This window comes from Brienomyrus brachyistius, chromosome 6, assembly GCF_023856365.1.
Source record: "Brienomyrus brachyistius isolate T26 chromosome 6, BBRACH_0.4, whole genome shotgun sequence".
NCBI lineage: Eukaryota > Metazoa > Chordata > Actinopteri > Osteoglossiformes > Mormyridae > Brienomyrus > Brienomyrus brachyistius.
The window spans coordinates 10694279-10720422 of NC_064538.1; the positions used below are offsets into that span (position 1 = coordinate 10694279).

Below are 26144 nucleotides of genomic sequence, written 5' to 3' on the forward strand. Positions count from 1 at the left end.
AACTTTATTGCCAGTGGCCTAAGTATATCATGCAATAGTGCTGGAAATGTACAGCTAGACAGTGTATAATGAGTATATACAACATCTGTGATTGTTATACAGATGTTCTAGATTTATTACGATAAATAGAAGGTCTATGATTATAATGAATCTAAAAACAAAGAAAAAGATTATACTAGCAAGAAGATTCATATTGCTGGAAGCTGCTGGTATTGCATTACAGAGGGTATTTTACGCGACACAACTCTAAGCACAGAATGGTTGTGTTGCCATGGCTATTTCAGAAAAGGGTGCTCAAAACATAACATGAAATGTTTGTCAGAGGTTTCCACCCACTTAGGGGGGTCCAGGGGGTTGTATTGGCTAATTCAATTATTACACCCATGGCCAGGAAACACCAAGGGGGTGGCAACAATGCAATGCATTACATTTTAATTCAGAGTTCTTTTTCCTTAAAGATAGATCAGACTGCTTATGGGTTGTGGAACCGGCTACTTTATCAGCCAGCTGTTCCAGCCATTTCCAGTGTTCTGTACTGGTCCCATTGCCTACCTTGTGACTTTAGTACTATTAGATGTGTCTTTTCAAAAGACAGATGAAGAAATCATTCAGCACTCTCCAAACTGAGAGACAAGGACTTTGTAGTTTATTATTAATAACAATATTATATAAGCAAGCATCTTTATGGAGGATAATGCACAATCCATATTACAGAATACAACAAGATTTGTACTGAAAATGACATAAAAATGACATTTGACAAAAAGTCATACAGTATGTGTCAAAAAGGCAACGATAACTATTAATCATTTGTGTGGAAAGCCCCCCCCCCCCCCCCCAAAAAAAAAGAAAGAAATATAAGAGTAAAATATAAGAAATATATATGTGACTTAGGAACTCTGACTGTATGGCACTTTTATTCTGCTAATCCAGGTAAACACTGCCATTTAGATAGGCTGATATCATTATTAATACAACCTACATTAATACATACATATTATACTAAAAAGTCCAATTCTTAAATGAATACACTGCCGATACATTTTTTAGTTAAATTAAGGTACTGTAATATATACAGGTCATTTAAACTCAAGTAACCGCAGCTAGTAACGGCAGAAGTACCAGTTAATAACAGGGAATGCAACCCATGGCAAAGTGTGACAGCGTTTCCTTTTTTATTAATTATCATTCAACATATGCTTCAAGATATTTGGTTCAACAAATTAACACCAATGAGTTTTCTGATAATACTAAGTTGGCATCCACTGTTTCTTAACTGTTATTCAGTTTTCCACTAAGCGCTGTTAATGGGTTCTCTAAAGTAATTTAATTGTCATGAAAGTAATAATCCGTTGGTTGTGTACTGTGTGCTATTTCTGCACAGAAAGACACAGGTGGTGCCCGTATGTTTTTGTATTATTACACGGAAAACTTTGAGATAGCTTACGTCGTCTCTTTCCACGGACGTGCTGACTTTTCCTTAAAAATGTTAACAAAAACTTTCCGGCTGAATTCAGTCAAAATAAGTATAAACTATTATAAAATAATTATTTGTACAATTTTAAACATTCATGTTTATATATATATATATATTCCATTTTGTTTTGTTTCTTGGATATGTGGTTACACTAATATAAAATGGGAAGAGCTGGACACAAAATCTTTCAGACGAAACATAAACAAATGGCATACTGATGTATATTGATTTACATATTAAACACTGATGCTCTTTTCGAATGCACAAATTTTATGTATTACTTGTAATTAAACATAGTCAAGGAACAAGAACAAGATAATCATAGAATATGTATGCAAATATTTATGCAAATTGTTTTGGGCCCAACTAATTATTTGTATCTGTTCTCGCACAGGTTCACTACATAAAGCTGTCTCTCTCTCCATTCCACAATCTTGTCTTCCTGCATCTCTTCCAGAGTACATAATGCTTAGTATACACTTTGTACCTACACAGAGATTTGATAGATATTTACATTAGTAAGCATTCTCCACCAAAGTGTTCTGAGAGAAACATGCATCAGTGGAATGGCATCCAAGTAAGCATCTGTGTATTCCAGTATATACTTTACTCTGCATACTCAAGTGCTAATGTTGCAAGTTCTTAAAACACATTTATGGAAGCAGCAAAGTATGGAATTAAATAGCTTGCAACATACCACCCGCCAAGACTTCAGTAGTCAGTAGCAGTAATTATCGTGTACTCAGTGATAGTTACTAACGTGACGCTTTACGTCATCCAGGCTCAGCACCGCCCCCTGTTCACTGTCGCTGCTCTGCTCCTGCTTCTTCTGGGAGTGGAAACACAGCTTGTGCTTCACCACCTGCAGGAGAACGAGCCAGCCTCATTACGAACTTAACAAAGACCTCCTTCGTGATTCTCTACTAGAGACAAATTGAATTTATATACCTCATACAGATAGTCGAACAGCTCCAAAATAGTAAGAATGCTGGCACCTATAAACAGGCCCATCTGTCCGCCAATGTCACCTGTGACAGAAATAGATGTTCAGAAATAGACCACCGCTATAGGCATACAAAATACCTGCTGTGGCACAGATGCAAGAAACAAGTGTAGATGAAAACTTTAACAAACTGATAATGAAAAGGAATCTCTGACGACATCTGGTTACTATTAGGTAATAAAGTAGCAACTGTACCCAGCAGCCCTGCTACTTCATAGGCTTTCTTCTGTTCTATGGTCTCATAGTTCAAGGCTTCAAAGAAGATGTCCAGCACCAGCATATTATCACTGTGGGTGGGAGAGAAAGCATGTTCAACACTGAAGTGTATCTCAGCGATGCCTGGAGGGGGGACAGCAGGATCACGATGGTGCTTCAGTGTTGCACTGAACTGACCCCTTCAAATTCCTTCAAATGTGGGAATCTCCACTGCATAGTTTCTGGTAATGGGGAACAGCATTCACACTCTCTCTTGTTTTTTTTTTTTTTTTGTTTTTGGGGGGGGGGGGGGGGGGGGGGTGTCATTTGGTTCAAATCCCAGGGTAGGCTGAGTGATTTCACTGTTGGGCCCCTGAGCAAGGCCCTCAAACCACAGTTCCTCCAGAGTTTGTCCAACCCTGCTCCCTCTCAAAATGTGTCAAATAAATGAAATGTAATCACATGTAAAAGAGAAATGCTCTGAAGTGTAAGTGGACTCCACCCCACCTATATGCAATTTTTTTTATATTTGTCCTCTAGATTTTTCCTCTTTGTTAACCACCTAATGGATATAATTTAATGACGCTATAATAGATGGTTTGCCCTTTGAATCGTTACTGAAAGCTTGGAGGTTTGGCAGCTGGTTTCCATGTGACCTTTAGCTTGTACTGAAAGACAGCACTAAAAACTAAAGATTATTTATTTATAATCTGACAAAGTATATTACAACAACCCCTTATTTAATTTCCAATAATTCACTCAGTAAACAGTTAAAGCATTTTGAAAGCATTTATAATTTCCACTTGCTTTTGTAAAAATTGCTTCGAAATTGAATTAAACTGCCCTCATCCATATGATAAATCTTCAAAACAGAAGACGGCACTGCTAATCACTGTATGGATATACTGTATATGCTGTGTAAAGCAGTATAAGTATGAGGAGACTCACGCAATATATTGCTGTGACCTGTTGAACTTCTTAGCCAGGTACTTGGCAGAGGCCTTGCTGGGGATCTTCACAAATGACAGCTCCTTACTGTATCGTGTTGTGTTGCACGGTGTCTCACATACACAGTAGTCATTGTCCCTTTCTAACAGGAAGTCTGTACAAAGGATCAGGAAGTCAGATTTGGGATGAGTACAGGCCAAAGTCACCATATGACAGGAGCTGGACCACTGGAGGACCTGAGAGAACACAGGTCACAGCCTCTTTTTGAGGACTCAAGTTTGTCAGCGGTTCACTTCCATGTTCCTCTACCCAATAATGTTCTGATACTAACTTTTTAAAATGCTCATATTACTGTTCAATAGGATCTTGTGTTTCTCCATGCCGGCTGGGTTACACAAATGAGCAAAAGTGCCCTGATCCTCACCTAGAGCTGGGTCAGCACACTCCTGTACAGCTCTGGGCTGCAGTAGGGGGCGTCGCCTGGAGCAGGACAGGGATGACATGTTTCTAATTAAAATTAAGCCAACAATAAAACAGTTCAAAGTATAAGAATTAATAAAGCATTACAGCATCTTCTATTGAGAGTCACATGGGATTATAGTGTTGATTATAATACTTCATAAGCTCCAATTGAGCTCTCATCTATAGTGCAGTATAGATACCTTCATAATGCATCTTAATGGTTGGTATAAAAATGAAGGATACTTTGTACTGCATTATAAAGGTATCTATAGTGCATTATAGATGAGACCTTAATAAAGCATTCATAATGCATAATAAACGTGCCTATAGTGTGACACCTTTTTTATAAATATTTATAGTTATGTTTATGCTTAATAAATTAACCATACTGCGTCATGAACATACATTCTTATAGATATGGCACTCATAGGAAGGGTTGCCAAAAAAACACCCCGGAGAAAGTCCTAGTTAGTGAAATTTACTGCAGCATCTTATTTTCATCCAAAAATAACCAATTCAAAGTATAAAACTTGGGTTTGAATGAAGAATCAAGGAACACTTAAAATATATAAAATACCTAAGAATACATAAAACTGTGACATCATGATGAAGCAGTGGCCCACCTGGCATGTGCACCATGCGACAGTTGCAATTCTCTACCAAGTACCGGGTCTCGCAGTCAATGCGACAGGCTGAGATACTGTATGTGTCAAAAAAGTCTGAATTCATGGGCGTTGTCTTGCAGTCACCCCAGGGTGGAGGAAGATACACCAGCTGTATCATACATACATGTAAATCTGGACAAAGGACATACACCACTGCAACTATACTGGTCATTCTCTTCAGGTACTAGATACATTTATATGTCATGTAGCATTACACTCCAAAGTTGTTTCATGCATGAAAAAATGTATGTCTTGTACGTCAGAAAGGCCTTGAGCTAAAATTCCATCCATACCCGCTGTTCCTGACAGGAAACAAAAGTCTGAAATCCGGGTGCCACCCCAAAGCCGAGCTGGTCAATAAAGGGCGGCTCATCTTGACTGTGGATCTGTACTTTGATTCCAGCCTCAAATGAAGTCTCAACTGTGCCAAAACAGGAAATAAAAGAAACGTGTGTTTCTTCATAAAAATGTTCATAAAATTTTAGATGGCGTTGGATACAACTAGTGTGTAAGGCTTGTCAGAGCTCATCACATATGCAAAAGGAGAAAACAGAGACAGACCTACTGTAGGTGACTTGGGGAAGACCGTACTTATGAAGCAATAAATGAAAAGGTGAGCTTAAAGATAAACGTTAAAATAAAATTCCAACAGGAAGAACGTTTAATCAAGGGCGTGGGATGTTTGGGTCTGGATATTATTATGTGATTTACGAGCACTAGAACATAAATATTTCTTTTTAAATAGCTATCATCTGTGCGTGTGAATGTTTGTACCTGTGCTTCTCTGCTGGCTTGCATGCAAAGTACATAGTCAGCAGCACCCCTTACCAAAAATATTGTTCACATTTAATTCACCATTGCTCTGGTCAGGCTCAGAGATTGCTTGTGTCAGGCTTACTGGCTTGAAACGTGCTTGCAAACGATGAGAAATAACCAGGTTGGAATGAACTTTACAGGATGATTTAAACACACATATATAAAATAAGGATGGAAGTAAATATATAACCTATGGCACACATATAGAGCCAAATGTCCCTCCCCCGCTCTCCCCTGACAATCTCACCAGTCTCTCCCCATACTGGGAGGTACTCGTCTTGTTGTATATCCAGCATGACCTCCAGTCCATTGCCAATTCCGCCCTTAACCGACAGCAGCCGAGGATGTTCTTGTCCTGAATTGAAAGTGTAGCACTTCCCATAGCGCGTGAAGACCTAATTAAAAAATTAAGGATGAGGTTAGGGATGAAAAGGAGGCTCAGCATCAAGCCACATGGTACTAGCAGTAAATTTCCCCTCATTTTCCTTTAATATTGCTTCCAAAACTAGATGCTATTAGCTAAAAGATAAAAGTGTCCTTCAAGCTGGATAGACATGTTTACTATTAGGCAGCTGTTGGTGGGAAGCTGCACTAATCAGACTGAAAGAAAACAGCCAGAAGCAAAGAACATGCTACTATGATCTTACTGTGTGATATTAAATATGGGGGATTAAAATCTGCATTATTAAGTCACAGAAAAAAATACACCAGTACAAGTTTTCGACATGGTTTTTAACCAGTAAACAATATAGTTCTTTAACACATTTAGCAAGGAAATGTAGGGTCTGATAATAGACAGTACCTTGCACTGTCTGTAGTATTAAAAAGCTAATTCTTCATTATCATGTTTGACAAAGTCTTAATTAGAAACTCATTACAAGGCAGAGACCCTATTGAACTTCAAGAATTGTAATTAGGATTCCACTCATGGCAGCCCTTCGAAGGCTCAAAAGACTGTATCTTAGTTTTATTAAGTTCTCTGCTGTTAATCATTTCAAAATTAAGCTCTGAAATGCATCGGTGTTTTTGGCTTACACTTCATTAAAAAGAAACCATCAAAAATAAAAATCTAACTTCATCATTTCCCACAATGTTCCCAGCATTTATCATCTCTGCTGCTCCTCAGTGGAACAGGCTGACCTTTAGTCAGATCGTCTTATTTCAGACGAGTTTTCACCCTCCGAAAATCATTAACAAATATTAACAAATATTCTGGAGAAATGAAGCATCTAAGGATTAATTCCGCAAATCCACTACAAAGTCATGCAAATAATATTAAAGATAGAACAGACTGCTGTTTAGACTCTGCACATTCCAGGCATGTCTCATTTGCAGTGACAAGTCATGTTAAATAGAATGCTGTTCGTATCTGCAGTTATATGAAGCATTCAAAATGCAATTTATGAATCAATGACTGCTGGCATCAGCATCAATCCAGAACCTGGACCTGGGGATGGATTTTACTGTAATGTGTAAAGTGTATAGTTGCGTATTTCATCGTTACAAATGGCAGTAAATACTAAAATTCTGCAGTGCCCTAAACACAGAAGAAAAATATCCTCTAATTGCTACATTACAATTCTTACTCTGGATATAGAATCTGATTATCTTGTTTTTTGCTAATAGTGAAGCTTCCTTTAATAAGCATTAGAACGTGTCTAACCCAAAACTACGCAGTCAGTAGTCAGTTTTTATTTTGAAGATGTCTGATGTTTACTAGATATTTTACTAAAAGCATGCAGTGTCAGGGTCTGACCCTGCTGTTTGTGTCTCTTCCCCGTTTGACCAGCAGGTGTCGCTGGCCATCCTGTTTTGTCATTCCATGTCTGATAATCCTTGTGAGTTTTCCTTGCTCCCTGGACTGCCGCTTAGCTCATTGGGTTGAGTGGCTGGCTCTGATACTGACCAGCCTCACCTGTTTGTATTTGTTAATTTTCAGTTTCTCTGTTTATTTTGTGTCTTTAATTCCTGCACTTGGTTCACTCTTCTTCTGTTCTGTTCTACTTTTTTGTAACTTTTGATTTTGTAATTGATTATCTTTGCTTTATATTACCAGTTAATGTTTCCTACTTTCTTAGTATTCGTATCCTGTTTCTCATTGTTCCTGCACGGCCCTTGATTGGTTACTAGATTATGAGTTACACCTGTCCCTTTTTTCCCCTGGTTCTCTGTATGTATTTAAGTTCCTGCCTTAGTTCTTCTCCCCGGTTGGTCCTTGTATTAGAATGTTCAGGATCTTGTGCTTGATACACTGCCTGTTGTCTGTGTTACTAGTTTCCCTTTCTATGTCATTTATGGTTCTATTAGTAGTGTTTTACTCCTGTTTAGTTCTGACTCCTTGTCGTCCTTTAGTTTGTAGTTTTACCCAGTGAATTTTGTTCCAGTAATAAGCCCCCTTGTGTCTCAGAGCCGCAAGTGGACCTCCTTTCCCCGCCTACACCATGTTCTGCGTCCGTGACAATGCACGGCCATAATGAACAATGAGGTGAAAAACCAGATCGTCAAGGATTGCTCACCCTCGGGGGCCCAGATATGACTGCTCTATTGGCTGTGCCAATGTGGCTATGTGAAGTTCTGTCCCGCAGGGTGGATTGAGTTATTGACTGTTTGCTTACTGAACTCAACCAAGTCCATTGTCCCTCTCTAGGACTGAAACTCTATAGAGCAAGATAGAGCTGGTAGGTCCCCTTTCCAAATCGACTTATAGGCACTTATAAATTCATAAAACATTGCATCTCCTTTTCCATACAGAAGGACACGGTAGCACCTTTCAGCAGGATTTTTCTGCTGGGGCCTTTGGTGAGTGTTTGGGACCTGGGCAGACAGCAAGCATGAGTCAGCCTGCTCCCATTTATCATTGGAGGCCAAGACGGAGACCTTCAGCACCAAGGAGAGTGGTCAATAAAATGGAGCCTTTCAGCATCAAGGAAGGGGACCAGAATGATTGGGCAGAGCAGCTCACAGATGCAAGTGCCCCCTGCGTATTAATGCATAGCATTAAAGAGGAGTGCAGCATTTGCCAGGTGGGAGACAGTCCGGCTAAACAGCATATTACAGCCTTCGGTCAGCTTATGCCCTTTGGCCTCCAGCCAACGTAACTCAAACCTGTCTGAACGAAAAAGTGAAATAAAACGTCGAAACTAAACACTGAAAATAATACTGAATAAATAAATCCTTTTAGTAAATCCTTTTCAACATCTTGACTTAAAAGTACTTGGATAAAAATATGAAACTGTGAGACACGTTTTCTAATAATAAACATTATAACAGATTGAACTCTGCCGATCACTTATGAGCAATGTCCCTTTTATAGGAAAAGGCTCATGTCCTGGCCTGGCCCCAGTCCTCCTAGTACTTGCAAGAATCCTACTCCATCCGCTCCATCACCTAATGGGCTTCATCAGTAGATATACGACGGTCTGATCTGTCTAGATATACTTCACTGATCCCAGGGGAGCTTGTTCAGTCGCATCACTCATGAACTTGACAAGCAGCCTAAATTTTTGTATTCGGTTTATTTCAAATGGATTGCCGTAGGTGGGTTACAGTGTGTTTGCTGCACATAAACTATTAGGAAGTGCACTTGTATCTGAAAGGTTGCAGGTTCAAAGCCCCGACCAGCAAGGTACCGCCCCCCCCCCCCCCAAGCACTGTTCCCCGGGCACTGAATTAGCTGCCCCCTACTATGTCACGACGTCACATATGGGTTAAATGCATTGGACACATTTCCTTGTTGCGCACTGTGTGCTGTGGTCAATAATGACCACTGATCACTAAATTCTAAAATTCTTATCTTCCCTTGTTGGGAAGGAAACACAGTAAACACCCCCAGACATATATACATGCACTGATGTTGTCTGCCCCCTGGAGGAGAGAAGAAATATGAGGGAAACTGTATTCCCAAAATAATCTGCTTTGACTATGGTGTGGTGAGTGTAGGCTCATGTCACGTGTAGTTAACGGAAACAAGTTTATCTTGTAACAAAGATAAACCCAATGAGCAAGACTAATATGTCAGTGGAGTCTTCAGGCACCAAACCCACTTTAGTAAGTGTGTCAGTCAAGAGCAGAGCTAAGAGCAAATGCTCCAAAGCAACAGCTTTCTTGGCAGCACAGTGCCATTCACCCCGAGTCAGACGGCCATCCCTCTAAATGGTTGTCTGTGGCCAGTGCCCAGAATGCCGGCGTAATGAGAACGCACCCGCAGCATCTGATGTGGAGAGTGCCACAGAGGGTGGAACGAAGACGTGAGCAACCGGGCATCCGTGGAGCAGTGTCAAATAACTACAGCGGCGAAGATGAGGCTTCGGTGACCACGGCCTGACCAGTGCTGACGAAAATATATTACTGTGCTGTTTCCAGTGACAGTAATAAAAACAAACACATCAAGGAAAAGACTGTAAAGGACAAACAATAACACTGGGCGAAAGGGGGAATAGTCATTAGTCGAATTTAGATAACTGAAATCTAAGCTCTCAGCATGCTCAGAGTTTAATGCACTTGTCAGACTGTGTATTGTTTATTTACAAACCATTCAGCCAGATTTATTTTAGTCAATATTTAGTTTTCACTCCAGTGTAAAAAAACAAAATCCTGGGCCGCTGTCATCTTCATAATTCCATCTATCTTAAGGATCATCCATTAATTCACCAGCCAAGAGTCACCAGACGTGCTTTGACAAATAACAGAAGGGACACCCAATTTTCCTGAAACTGCCTGTGCAATTTCCCTGTTTTTCACCCTCTGCCTTTTCAGCGTTTTCCATCTAATGGGAGCTGGTGGCGATACTGCACCTCGGGTGGTACGGAATTGTGGGGGGCTCCAAAGCACCACTCAATCAAAATGCCACTCAGATTAGTCAAGAGTTATGATGAAAGTCACAGGGAGGCTCAGGAAGAAGGAGAATATGGGGGGTTGGGGGGGGGCATGCAGGCGGGGGGGGCTGTAATTAAAGCCGCATCAGTCTGTAGGACGACCACATATTTATGCGGCTTCCTTTGTCTACAGACATGTAAGATGTTTTCGGCTCATTTAAGAAAGCAGAATTACATTTATTTAGCCAATACTTTTATCCAAAGTGTAATACATGCCTTTTAAAGATATTAATGAAAACCAACCTGTATAAAAGAAACAGAGCTTAAAGTGTAATTAGTTATAATCCCGCTAAACCCATGTCAAATGAAAAATCTGTGTGTCTCTCCGAGGACGGTTAACCTATTCTAAGTCCCCACATTTACAGTGGTTCACTATTATAATAATATTATAATATGTATTTCAGTTTTTTTAGCTTTTTAAGATAAAAGGAAAACAAAGACAGTCAAAACAACAAACAACATTTGCCATCCAAGCTGAAAAATCTCACAGAATTTTTCATGAACCTTCATGTGTAGCTGGAAAATTAGTAGAAATGATTGGTCTAGTTTAATATTTAGCTTTTTTTTTTTCATATCTTGATAGACGTTTGTAGGTGATCGTGAGCATGTGCTGAGGCAAAGGAGCCAGCAGCATTTGCAGAAGGTGAGGAGCAGCTCCCACTGACAGCCTAAAAAGTCACGGCCCCCGGGACCTGCACTGCAGTCCCCCTCTGAATAACAGATCCCTGCGGTTCCCCCGTCTGCTTTTCATTAAAAAGGATGGGATTTGTGCTTAAACAGGGGTGGGGAACCTGGTCAACATAGGGTCACTGTGGGTGCCGGTTTTTGGGATGACCTGTCAATCAGGGATGACCTCCCCCCCCCCCCCCGGAAATGCTGCTTATTATTGGCTGATTGAGAGGTGATCCCAAAAATCCGCACCCACACTAACTCTCTGTGGATCAGGTCCCCCACTCCTGGCATAAATATTAATTAATTAGCAAAGTCCATTAAACCAATCTGATCATGTGGAAGTATAAAAATAACCCTGTCAAAAAAATAAACATTTCCAAACTCTAGATAGATCAGCATTTTTATACCCACCTAACAATTACCCCAGCCCTACTCCATACTTGCAGTTTTTCTGTGTCAGACAGCTAGCGTTTCCATTTACCCCGTTAGTCTCCTCAAATTCTTTCCAGACAGACCATGTCACAGCTATTTCCAGAAGGCTGCATCACGCGAACGTTAAACAGAGCAACAGAACAATCTCAAGCTACATAAACCATGCGGCAAGCAGTCAGTCAGCCTTTAGTCGGCGACATCCCTCAAAAAGGTATTAGCGAAAGGCCCCTTCTTCAGCCTGCATGCAAATGGAGAGCAGCTGAGTAACACGGCCGATCTGTCTTAAAGTCAGCAGGAGACGTGCGAGCCGCTGAAGGACACATGCGGTGTCCGTGGGAGGATGGGGGCCTACGAGCCTGATTTCGGGCCCTTATTTTTCAGGTTTATGCAGGGTGGAGCTTTTGAGGTAGCAAGTGACAAGCTGAAATGCAGACCACAAGGAGCGAACCGCGCTAAGGGAACATGTGGAGTCAGTGTTGGCATTCGTGACATGTAGCTGCTTCTATTTGGTTGCGCCTCTATGTCCTATTTTTATTCTGATTTTTTTTGGTAGGGTGCTTGTCTGCCCCTGCCTGGAATGTAACAGAAACATTGTACTAGCTGGATGTGTTGGGTACCATTCAACGCTTCTCATTTACTCATCCGTAACTCTGGCTTGGTCACTGATTTACTGGATGTGTTTAAGAATTCTGCGGCGTAAATTAATGACACCCAGTGCTGCTGCCAGGTCCATATTATCCACGAAGACTTTCTCTCCCTCACACACGCACACACACTTGGTGTGTTTGAGGAAGGGGCATCCATCTGACATGCATTAAGTAATCCTACATTTCATTTCTTCATCTGACTCAGCAGGCAGTGTCAAATTTAAGCTGCGGCCAATAAGCTGTGGGTCAGCAGATCTGCAGATTAAATAAACATTCATTTTTATGCAATCATATAGAGTGGGAATCATCCCCTGTGGCCCAATCAGCTCCCCTCCAACCAACAGGCTCAGCAGTCTTGTGGTAGCAGGCTGCTCCTCTCTGCTAAAAAACGCAGCTAAGAACCAGCTTATGCTGGTGGCAGGTTTTACCTGGTTTAAGGTGGTCTAAGATGGTCTTGTCCCAGCTCTTTTTGCTCTTTGATGGTATAGCTGGGAGGGTCACCGGTTGGTTGTGTTAGTGTGGCCAATCTAAAAAGCATGGTGATGCTGGTATAATCAGTTAAACCAGCTAGAATGGTCTTCATAAACTGGCATGACTAGCTAAACCAGGGGTCACCAACAGGGCACCAGGATGCCCCCCAAGGACCAGATGACACACCTTAACCTGGCAACTCGGAGGTCCCCTTGGTTGATTGTTTTTGCACAGGTTTTTGCCTCACTTGAGGTACAGCATCTAGCCGTCAAGGAGCCAGCTTTGCTACTGTGTCTGCTCACTCGCATACGTGACATTGCACGAGACTGCTGTATAGCGTTACAGATATGAGCATGAGTGTTTGATGACCAGGTATGATCACCAACCGTCATAAAGTCCAGCTGGTATTTTCTTTGATTCGTATTAAAGCAAATGTACACTTGAGTGGAGATTGAACTTGCTGGTGCCACGTTTTCTGGTTTCACTCCAACCAGACCAGCAACTCATTACTGATTCACTTCAACCAAGATGTACGGAATATCCTGCCAAATAAGCCTGTATCTGTGGGGGATTCCGTATTTGAAAAGCAGACATCTGAGCAGTCTTTTGAAACATCAGAGGAAGCCATCTGAACTGGTAAACAGTCCCTCCTGTGAATGAGTCACAGGTTTCTCTTTGGATCTGTTGTTTTTATTCCTACAGAAGGCTTTTCACTTTTATTCTGAACTACCCTCACATCCGTAGTCATTTCCATGCGTACAGTGAATAAATTAAAGGTGCACTGTTGGATAGGTATGAATATGTTTGTACCATCTTGATTTTTGTTTATATCATACATATTTCTGTGTAATGAGCATATTTCATGATTTTTCTATCTGAGTATTTTTCAATGCCACTAGGCCCCCCCCCCCTTCCCCCGAATCAAGGTACCATGGCAACTGCATCTGTTTCTCACTGGGGATGCACTGAGCACCTGTTCTTGGACGTTGTGTTTCCGACATGAGAATGGTGACATGACATGATGCGCAGCTAAAAACTTTTAAATTGACAGTGTTTAAGCATGCAAAGCGTGCACACAGAATGTTTTAAATGACTGTGCTGGGGAAAAAAGCTGTTTTTATAAGTGCAAATTAACTGCTTGTTCCAAAGTTTTGCTTAATACCACCATAAAGATTAGACCTACATGTATACTTTTGTAAGATTTTAGAAAGATATGTACATGTTACTGTAAATGGTGCTGTAAGAGGGGGGGTATCGGGGGGGCGGATGTGTTTTGTTGGTTCACCTGATTCTTGTTTAGATTACTGCTATAATTACCCACAAATCAACCCTGATGACTGTTCTGTCACCAAAGGCGGATTATCCTCGTTCAGAAAGGAACCAGAAAGGAAGACCAATTTGAATTCCTCACCACATTGCAGTCAGCTTGACTAAAATCTGCATCTGTCACCTACCTGCACTTAGGTACATAACATCCTGTCCAAGTGTGTCCAATGAAGTGCTATGTGCCAGGTGCCTTATAAAATCAATTCTTCTATTCTTTACATTCACAGCCGCCAGCCTTTTTGTCTTCCTTGCATCATTTAATTTAGGCATCCAAATATTTCTGATGAAACCATCCCTGGTGTCTATGCCTTATCTCATGAGTTATCTCAGAGTTGCCTGTCCATATATATTTTGATGATCTTTCTTAGGCATATATCACATAGATCTAACATACAACCAAAGTAAAGCCATCCATTTTCTGCACACTTACCCTTATCAAGGATACCCTCTGGATGGGGTTCCAGTCCATCACAGGGCACATACACACAATCATATGCTACAGACAATTTACAGACACCGATTAGCCCACTGTAATTGTCTGCCATTGAAACTGCAAAAGTAGGACCATGCAATATAGGGAGACTATAGACTTCACATAAGCAGAGAGGAGGTGAGAGTTGAACCCCCCAACGGTGGTGCTGGGGGGCAACAGAGATGCCCATCGAGTCTCTGTCTCACCATATACCTGCAAACGTTTAAGCGACTAGACTAACATCTAGTCTCTGGAACTAGCAGCCTTCCTCGATCGTCCTCACCACCCCAGGAAACCTGCAAAGGCATGTGCATGACCACACCCGCTGGCGGACATCATGCTCCTTCACTCGCTCTCCTTCCAACGTTGGTTTGGCAGGTGGGCTGTGGAGGAGCCTGATTTATTCCATATCATCCCCAGGGGATTCCCAAGAGCTGCGCTAGCAATGATGAAAGCTAATTACGTCTAAACGGAGGTCTGTACTGGCACTATGCTCGCCTTCGATACCAAAACAAACCTGAAAATCTTGTAAAGAGTGATAATTAATTCTAAAATATTTGTTACTTGTTTCAGGCACTTGACAAATGTGGTCTTACCAGCGGCAATCTTGTGGGAGCAGGTGGTTTTGACACTACTGCAGGTGGGGGAGTCAGAGACGAACAATAACAACAGGTTAGGGGATTTATCTAGCACTACCCACAAGGATGTACACATACAGGCAGGACTCTCTGTTGGGGGATGGCGGGTAGACTAACAAAGGGGCTGCATTTTTTTTTTCAATTTTGCTGACATTGGGGACAGCATCCCCCCCTCATCCCCCTGCACATCGCCTACTGCCAATAACCCATCCATTCGTCCATTTTCGGGACCCACTTGTCCTATTCAGGCCCACCAATAATCCAACATGCAAAATAAATCTCATGTATCTTACTCTGTCCGATATAATGTTATTAAGTTATACTCCTTAAACAAGTCTATAATTAGAGTGCTCAGTTTTAATTAAAAGACTTAAAATTCTCATCAAAGGCCCCTTTATGTCGGTGAGAATATTGCACATGCCCGCCACGACTGGAAGTGTCAGGAAAACAAAGGCTTCTACGGTACTGAGTAAGTGTATCTGTATGCAGCTGGGAGCCTGAAATGTTCCGGAAAGCCAGCCGGAGGCGAGTCACAGATGGGAGGGAAAAACACCTTGAACCTGAGCAGCAAAACAAGGCCATATTCTGCAACCTTAAGCTAAGCTGACAGCCAACGAATTTATGAATGAGACGGTACCCAGGGGATTGTCACAAATCACACACGGTCCTATAGTGAAGTGCCGTGAATAGTACTATGAAATCCGGAACCTTCTCAGTCGCAGGTTAATCATGACAGAAGATAGAGGTGCTGAAATCAAAGTAACCTGGATCATGACCAGGCCTAACACAATGGACAGGACAATCCATAGAGGAATCAACACTTTTCGGCACTACATATGCATCATGCGAAACATTATTTCATATCCAGTTAAAATGCGTCGTAGAATGATAGACAGGAAATGCCATGTGCTATGCCCTCACCACTTTGAAGTCATCGGTGCTGCACTCAGCTCCACGATAGCGGCAGGACAAGAGCATGTCCTTGATGTCATGCCCTGTGCGATCATAGAACTCGCGCATGTTGAATGGGCGGGGCTTGAAGTTGAAGAAATCTGCCTTGACCTTCAGCGTCTCCAGTACGGTCTCCTCCACCAGATGTGTGTCCCGGATCTCATACCTGTATGGAGAGTAACACCATTTTATATTCAATTAATTCTGGTGAAAACAATCACATTTAATTACTAGGCGTTATATGTCTATTTTGGTGTAACGAGAGAATTAAGCTGGATACAAACCAGAACGAAATCTTTTACCTTTGAGACAAACCCTAGGAATAGGTGTGTTTCTCTACTTATAAGGATATCAGCCAGGTGATTTCAGAATTTTCCCCACAGACCTCAAACTATAATTTAATCAAGTTTATTGTACCATTGTAGGTGTCACCAGTGCGTTATGTCAAAATGGATATATTTGTGGTTTAATAATTCTTGCAGTATTAAAAAAAATATGCAAGCATCCACATGGCCAGTCACACAATTCAAGGACTAGAAAATGATTGCTGTTGATTTATATCTAGGGCTTGGTAACCACACCTGCAAGGCTATTGATATTTTGTCTATAGCCTTTTGAGGTATCACTGTCTGCCTGGTTTTAAGACCCTTATCACAAGCCACTATAACAACTTGCTAACAGCTGTAATAAAACCAAATGTGCTCTGAGACCTAATAAATCTAGAGAACGGCCAAGTTGCAACCTGACTTATGTCCAACTGCTCACTAAGGATCACAAGTTCTGAAAAGCCAGCCCACATGTCAAATCTGGCCCAAACCTTAATTTCACTGTCAAGCACTGCATGAATTAAAAGCAAACATAAATTATGCAGGCATTCTATGCAGGCGGCTCCTTATGAAACCTTTCCGCGATACTTTCAGCCCAGTGAATCTCATGACCCTCAAAATTCATATCTGTGTGAACAGTTTTTACAAGAGAGGTATTCACAGGTTCGCAGAATTTTTTTTACCATTCACTACCCCACGTAAATGGTGCAGCTCTATTTCTTAAGCAGGCCTGTATTCAGCTTGATTTTGATTAAAAGACATATTTTTTCATGAAAGGACCCTTTATATGGGTGAGATTATAGCAAGTTACAGATCCTCCATTTTGGCTGGTGGTTTTAAAAAAGTAAATAAAATTGAATAATAAAAAAAAATAACTTTAATAATAATTTAATGATTGAGTAATCAGGATCTGAAAGATCACAGACCTGCAGACTGGGGTGAGCCGCAGATGGAAGGCAAAGACACCTTGGACCAGAGCTAATATTCAAGGCCCTACTCTGCTGGAGCATTATGCTACATTGACAGAAAACAGGTACATGGGGGACGAGCACAGGTCACATATGGACCAGCAGTGAGCGAAGAGGAGTTAAGCACACGTCAGAGTGTAGCTTGTGGGCGAGAACGTAACATATAGTAACAATGCAATCATTTAATGACTCAGAATCAGACCCAATGCAATGAATATGATGATCTAAAGAGGAACTGGCCGCAATACATGAGTGAAACATCATTTGATGTCCAACTGAAGTCAATTTCAAAATAATTTCAATACCCTTAAATACCTCCCCTTAAGCACCAGACATCCACAGGACATTGTTTGTTTTTAGCTAAATCTGGTCCAATCCATCAAGGCCATTACTTAGGCACACATATAGCCTAAATACAGCCGTGAAAATATGGTCACATATTGGGGGAATATTTCAATGAAAACGTACATTGTGTTGTATAGATGGGTGAGCAGATATCTGGTTTTCCAGCCCCCAACTGTCCTGCCGGTGCAGGTCCCTTCCACCCCTTTATCCTCTTTTGACATCTCCCACATGCAAGTGACCAGTGCCCATAAGTAATGATACTATGGCAATGATAGCAATGTTAAAATCATGCGTCCTGTAAGCTCTGTTGCATCCACATTGACTTCTTTTCAATGACCTGAAAAAGATGGTTTATATTCTTATATTATATAAATATTTAGTTCTTTATTAATAAATATCAACAAGAAACAAATTCACTTATTTATTAAAAGACATTAACTAAGATCCTAAGGACACCCTCACATTCATCGCTATTTAAAATTCCTAGAATTAGATTCAGGTGCACCATACCAGGTGAAAATGATTAGAACATCGTTTTTGGTGGAGCCTGTCTTATTTAAACCACAGACATTTAATTTGGTTTGCTCTTTATTGTTGAAGTGAGTGGTATCACCATGGTGAGATGCAAAGAGTTCCCTGAGGCCATCAGAATGAAGCTTGTAGATGCATATGAGTCTGAGAAGGATATAAAAAGATATCAGAAGAGTTTGGAATCAGCCATTCCACTGTCCAGAAAATAATTGGAAAAAATTTAAAACAATCGCTGCCCTAGCAAAGTTCAGCCCAAGAGCAAACCTCAATGCTGAAAGAAGTCTCCAAAAATCCTAAAATGTCATCATGGGTCATACAAGAAGCTCTTGGCACAGTTGATGTCAAGGTACATGCATCTACCATCAGAAAGAGACGCACAAGTTTGGTTTACATGGGAGCTGTGCAATGAGGAAACCCCTGCTGTGAAACAAACATCTGAGCAACACTGAAGTTTGCCAGAGACCATCAAGACACAGACCAGGACTTTCGGAACAATGTGCTTTGGACAGATGAATCTGAAATTTAATTATCTGGGCGCAGGAACAGAGGAGATGTTTGGTGTAAACCAAAGGCAGCTTCTGAGCAAAAGAACCTCCTACCAGCTGTGATGCATGGGGGTGGAAATGTGATGGTTTGGGGCTGCTTTGCGGCAGCAGAACCCAGCCAGCTCACTGTCATAGAATCCACTACGAATACTTCATCATATCAGAGGGTGCTTGAGGACAATGTGAAAACATCTGTCCAGAAGTTGAAGTTGACCATGCAAAGGACAATTACCCAAAACATCCCACTAAATCTACCAAGGAATGGAGAGAAAGAAAGAAATGGAGAGTTCTGGAATGGTCAAGTCAAAGCCTGGATCTGAATCCTATTGAGATGCTGTGGGGTGTTTGAAGCGGAAGTGCATGCAAGACACTTTTCAAACATCACACAACTTAAGGAATTCTGCATTGGAAAGTGGGGAAATCTTTCTGCCAGTCGAAGTCAGAAATTGATGGATGGTTACAGGAAACGTCTCACTGAGATTATTTCAGCCAAAAGGGGAAATACTAGCTATTAGGGCACAGGGTGTCCTAACTTTTTCCTCAGTAGGAATTGGCATCTAAGTTATTTTTCTTTGTTAAATAAGTGAATTTGTTTCTTGATTTTGCATAGGTGATGCAATTACATACCCTTCATCTACAGATGCAATCTGAAAGAAGATTTAATATTGATATTTTGATATTTCTTAATAAAGAATTAAATATTAAAATATTTTAAATATATTTAATAAATATTCTTAGTCCTAATTTTTTTCACACGAAAAATATATCTGATAGTAAAAATTATTGGTCAAGTCCCATATTTTTAGCTGGATTTCCAATGGTATAATTTGAATATTAAGTTTCCATTAAAAAAATAACTTTAGACCAAGAAGATAATCCCTAATGTTTTTTTTTTTTTTTTTTTAAATAAAATTAAAGTATCACAGTGAATTATATAGACCACATATGGGTAACCATCCATCCATTTTTTTATACCTGCTTTTCCTGCTACAGGCACTGGAAAGGGAATATCCCAGGATGGGGCACCCATCTCAGGGAACACTCACCTTTCACACCGAAACACAATTTGGCGACTCCAGCTCACATTAGCATGTTTTTGGACCGGGGGGGGGGGGGGAACCAGAGTAAACCTCAGGATGACATGGTGAGAACATGCAAACTCCATACATGCGCCGCAGAGACTCGAACCCGGGTGACCTCAACCAAATATAATGCCTAGAAGTATTAGAGGTCTTCATTTATTATCAGGGCTTCAAGCAGCAAAGCTGTTTTTGTGAGTAAAAGTAAGTTCAGTAAATATATTTACTGTTCTTTGAACTTTAACCTCATGTTGCTTCGTATTTAATACATAAAATCTTCTGCATGTGCCGAACGTAGATACACTAATTAGATCAGAGCATTTGGGGATATACTGTACACCGATATCAGTTACAGGATGCTACCCTCACTTGCGTAACAGGAAACAGCCATTGGTCTTTGGGGGAGGAAGGGGGCCACTCTGTAGCACAATAAAGAGCCAAGAGAAGGGCTCAGGTTCCCACAGATCAGCTGCAGGCACTCTCACTGATTACCAGGCATCGGGCACTGAGCCCTTACACCAAATGTTCCGTTTTACCTCTTAGCTCAAAGTCGCTGAATGAGAAGCAAACTGGTCCCTTACTACTGAGAATGTAGAATCATCAAATCCTTCCTTCTGATTTCTGGATAAATGCTAATGCACCTTTGTTCACTGGCTGCATCCAGCCATTTAATCAATAAGGCAAACAGTCTGCTAAGTTTCTGATTAGCATTTTGGAACCTCTTTTCCTCCTTGTGAAAACACTCACAAACATACACACAATGAAAGGACATTTGTTATGTTTTCAATGTTAGGTTTTCAAATAATAAAAAACAGGACTTTTTAGAAAGGTAAGATCCAACTTAAAGGTTACTCAATGTAAGATGGTAATCGCTGGATTTACTGCAGCAAAGAAAACAATCACAGGACACTGGTTTACTCCTGGGATGAATCTAAAATCTTTCTGGGCCCACAGTCTTACTAATACTGCTCATCTAGAACTTACCACTGCAAGACTGAACAGAGCTCGACCGGAAACTGTGAATGCTTGGAAAAGCTTTTTATCTAAAATTCTTCAATGGAGAAGATGTTGTAAATGAACGGACTACAATATATAATGTATGCATGTTGTCTGCATAAGGTGAGAACGTTTTCTGAAGATACAATGTACTGTACTGAAGAAGGTACCTTGAGCTCTTACACTGTGTAGCATAAGTCTCAGCTAAGGAGCTTAAACTCCAGTTAAAAATCCCAGTAGCTCGCCTGGTTCGCCATTCAGAAAATGTCTGCATTGTTTCAGTGTATCTTTATGTATCTTTTCAGACAGATCATTCAACCTGACTGGTTTTCCAGCCTTTCTGAACAGCTCACAACTTTACAGAAGCGCAAAATAAATGCAATCAAGCAAATAACTTGTTCAGTCAAGTGCTTAATTACTCAGGTAGGATGAAAATGCCCACATACACTCTGTAACAGGAAATAATAATAATAAGTCAGTTATATATTATACAGTGGCTCAGTGGGTAACGCTGAATGCTGCGTACTGCCTGTGTGTGTACGTGTCTGAGTGTGTGTCTATGGACTCGGCATGTTCACTCTGTGTCATGTGGGTGATGGACTGGCTTCCTGCCCAGGGTGGACCCCAGCCCTGTACCCTATGCAAACTGGCACCAGTTCCATGGATCCCTGAATATGGATGTAATATAATATATAGCATAAAATCTAGTCACAGTGGTCTTTTGTGAATAATTCTCTAGGTAGTTCAGTGTTTCTTGATAAAGCTTACGGTCCATTCAGCTGGAATCTCCATATTAACGTAGCACTGCTCTAAGTCATTTGCTACCTCGTTCTGAACTGCTTCATGTCACAGATTGTACTACCTGGACTCAGTTACTGCTTCAGTTACTGCACTCAGATCCAATAAGCATTAAATTACTTCCTCCTTTCCTCGTCACTTATTCTGCTCCAATTGAAAACCTTCACCCTGATCTGTTTAAAAGCTTTTCCTGTTATTAACCTCCCATCCCAAATGCTACAATATCTTTATTAGAAAGGGAACTGAAATGAAATGGAGTCTAAACTCCCAAATGAATGCTGAAGCTTTCCTGGAAATAACATCACACGGTGGCATTCGTTTCTGCCACCTTTATCATAGCATGAAGCAATCGGACCAAATCCTGAGAAGATGGTGGCAAAATATTGCAAAAATATAAAACGATACGCTTTTCTGAATCCCCATCAGCTAGAGCCAATCAAATGGAACATCCAGACATGCAACAGATTCAAAGATAGAAAAGGAAATAAAGATCTGAAAAACAACTTCAAGGTTAAATCTAAATCCAAACCGTGAAATCAAGCTATAGAACAACTACAGGACTGGGATCACCAGCAGCCACACAACTGTGAAGTCGGCATAACTGATCAACACCTGTCAAAATAAAGTGTGTAACTGTTCTCCACGCCTGCACTTTGGCCGCGGTTCGCTTGACGTATTAGCTATGGTTCTCTTCATTCAGGCAATATTCGCTTGACTGGCACATTGACAGCAATACATTCACAGATCAGACAGGCGCATGGCTCTTCCACAGCACTGTGGCTAATCCCAGACTTAGGCTTCTTTGTCGCATAGTTTAAATGCACAATTTTTAAACAAGGTATTAAATCCACCTCTGTCCAGCATTGCACTACATTTAATCTATGCATGACAGAACACATAATATACACTCAATTTCAGAATTTCAGTTCACCTACAGTTAGCGCAAAATCATCTTCTTCAAGTCTGTATAATATCTGTTAGCCTCATGTATTTCCTCCCCGACAGACCCCTGCTGACACAGATGCAGAGATACCGGACAACAAAAGTGCAGGACTTTGGAGCCTTAAGTTGGAGATCGACAGAAGCTTTGTACTTTTAACAGCTTTGATCATGGTTGTAATACATTGTCAGTTCAGAGATATAATACTTCAGTCTCTTACACCTGAGATTGTTTAATACACTGTTATTCAATAAAATGCAAGGCCTCTCCAACAGTTTCTCATTTTGTGAAATTAAACAATTCCTTTAATGTCAACTTCGAACAAATAAACATTCTGACTGCTTAAAAATCTTGCATACTTGGACTTCAGTATTTGTAAGATATACATTTAGCAATTATTACACTGGCAAATTTAACTAAATCAAAAACAGCTGATGTTTCTTATTCTTATTCAATCACATGTTGCTGTTTTAATCCTGTAGTCTATCCTCCTTTATTTCAAGTGATCCTTATAAACTAGAAACTAAACAAAATATGCAATCATTCATGTGAAGCCTTGGGGGAAGAATGAGAACATTTAAAATTCCAAGACCAAAGTTTTGTACTGTGTTTAAGTTTAAACACTTCAAAAGAGCTGGTAATTGCGGTCTGTCAGCATTTAGTTTGCCTCTAACAGAAATCTGATTTTCTCTCAGAACACATCGCTTGCGTTATTTATTTCCAGTTATCTACTTGCAAAAAAATGAAAAATAATCTAATGAGAAATAGACCCTCATCATGTAATATTTTCTGTGCTTGAACCCTTGAATACCGAAGTAATTGCTGTCATCATCACTACGAGTAGCATACCAGGTGTACGTCAAATAGTTCAAATTCATTTTATAACGCTCTGAGAACTGGAGTTATGCATCCCTAGTCAGGACCTATGAGGTCTTCAGACCTGGTCTTGAACCAAGCGCAATCCATTTGCTTTGATACTTTTTAATTCTCTAAATGGACTACTTTTACCAAAGGGACACATAATTATCTAGAAAGAGGTAATATCCTGAAGCTTCTAGCCTCACCTTTCAATTACCGACTCATTAAACACAAGGTAAGGTGAAGCATAGTGCAAATAATAACATCAATCATGTTTTAATATTGAGATTAAATGAAAACTGGTGCATCCTGTGGCCACATTAGATTTATATGGGTTTATACACCTGGGACCCTATTATAGATATGAAGAAATGTGAAAGAATCATAAAATGTTCTTCCTATATTGTCTCATTTCAAGTAAATGCCTTTGCCCCTATTACTACAGGATTAGCCGTTGATCTTCCTGACACCATCTTGTTCCCCAAATCCCATCCAGATCATTTCCCTGCAACTAATAACAAGTAAACGCACCTATTGTTCAGCAGTTCCAGGAACTCCCCGGCATGATAAATGTCGTTGCGTGTGACGCGGCTGAAGCGAAAGGAGTTCAGGTTACAGAAGGTGACAGCAGGGAACACCATAACCGGCGCCGTTACTTCGTCCAATTTGGTGACATGCGGGTACTCGAGATAGAAGCGTATGCGGTCCGCACAGACGCACACTAGGAAAGCCAGCGATCCCAGGAAAAACGCGGCCCACAAGCAACGTCTAATGCCGATCCGCTCGTAAGTGAAGATGTGGGAGATGCCGTGCAACGTTGACCTGTTCGCAAAAACGTCGATCGGAGGTGGCTGGTTGCAGTCTGCTTCTTCCGACTCCACTTTCAGATCCATCGTCACGACAACCCGCAATAAAATACTGAAGCAGATGAAATAAGTGTTGTCGGGGGCAGGCAAGTTCACACCCTCCTGTACGTACTCATAAGTCTTGAAGGCGATCCAGATCGTTCTGACATTATAGTATACGACATCATATGCCTAAATGTGATTCATCCCTTAAAAAAATCTACAGGTTTTTTTGTGCACTCACACAAACTAAATCTAAATTACAGCGGGAAAACCACAGGCGTAATTGTGTTGATGCTGCGCTGAATCTATTGTATTTCCCATTTGATATCAGGCAGGGAGCAGATTCCTGCCCCAGTGCGTGAAACTGTAGCCCACGCTCAGTGTCGTGAGGTCGGGAGTCGCGGCGAGCGCATCACTCACGACCTAAACGGCGCAACTTGTGGAGAGGCGTTATCAGTTAAACAAACAGAAAGCAACAGTTGCCCGATTTACTAAAATGCATCAGCCGATATTTTAACGATGTAAATAAAACAAACATATACACTTATTCATAAACATTAATAACTGACATAGTTTACGAAGTTAAAATTCAAGGACGATCGTATTTGGTCATATAGAATATCGTCAACCCGTTTTCCTACCAGAAATTCTACACAAACTGAAGTAAAAGATTCAAAGCCTTCCATAGAGATAAACTCATAGTGTGGCAAAGAGTAAAGAAATCAGGGAATCCCCGCTTCAACGAAAACAATCACAGTGAAGACAATTTACATCCAAATGAATGATTAGCAGCTTCCATCCCTTAAACATCTATACTCCAATATATATATATATATATTCTGGAAAACTAAAGACCACGAAGCCTGGTTTAATAACGTCTGCTTCCGCAATTAGTAAAATAAATAAGACAAGACGGCGAGACGGGAAAAAAACTGACGAGGTGCCTTTGTTTTCTTAATTAAAAGAAAGGTGTCGTATTCCTATCGCTTATGTCTTGGCAAAGAAAAACATGAAAACTGTATTTTGAGTGTATGTCTATGGAAAGCTGGATGGGGGAGAGGTAAAAAAAAAAGCAGCGATCCCCGTTCCCTTGCAGATTTGTAGGTTGCTGCTGCTTTGACGGTGACTGCAGTAAGGACTGCCCTTAGGTTTCCATTAGAGAGGGTCTGGACTACAGTGGGAGGGGGGCGGCACACGTGCCAGCTGCAGTTTGGGTATCTGTCTACGACGCTGCCGCTTTAAGGAACCGCTCTGGGCTTCGAGCGTGGGCAGCTCTGTGGGTCTCACAGACGGCCGCTGGACCACTGGCCAGCTTCCACCGTTATAATTTGACGCTGTATGGTGGCGTTTTTTATTTTTTACTTTCTTCGTGATTTAACTGACATGTATAAACAATGTGAAAGATCATAAAAATCGTTCACAATACGTGACAGTAACTTTTTCACACAGGACTAAACAGCATTTCGTCAATCAATGCAACATTTTGAAATTTACAATTACATTTCACATATTTGACACACATCTGTCCAAAGTAAGATAAAAAAAGAAGCAAATGGCACCATACAAACATTCATGCTGTGAAGGCATCGACTAGATATAAGAGCAGCTAGACTGAACTTCCAATTAATGCCCAGGCAGATGTGTAAGCAGAACTGGGTCAGGAGATACGAATCAGCTACACAATAAGTAACTAAGTAAGAACCTAATACGACTATTCAAGTGCCAGTGAGAGCATCACAAGAGCATTCAAAGAACATATAGAGGCATCAGGTTGGTAGAGGAATTCATGGAACAGATGGGTTTAAGAGTGTTTCTTGAAGGTGGATGACCAGACATGGTTCAGCAGCTCATTTCACCATCA

At 40.8% G+C, this 26144-nt stretch overlaps 1 protein-coding gene across 1 annotated transcript; it reads right to left on the reverse strand.

The window, feature by feature from the left end:
* Positions 1 to 895: 895 nt before the first annotated feature.
* On the reverse strand, positions 896 to 25383 carry asic1a (acid-sensing (proton-gated) ion channel 1a). The gene is given in 12 exon segments (XM_049018414.1): positions 896 to 1964; positions 2238 to 2339; positions 2426 to 2505; positions 2676 to 2767; positions 3624 to 3777; positions 4048 to 4071; positions 4074 to 4103; positions 4709 to 4859; positions 5044 to 5171; positions 5814 to 5961; positions 16020 to 16215; positions 23967 to 25383. Coding segments are annotated over 12 exon segments (1485 nt in total). The 5' UTR covers positions 24329 to 25383; the 3' UTR covers positions 896 to 1946.
* Between the last annotated feature and the right edge of the window lie 761 nt (positions 25384 to 26144).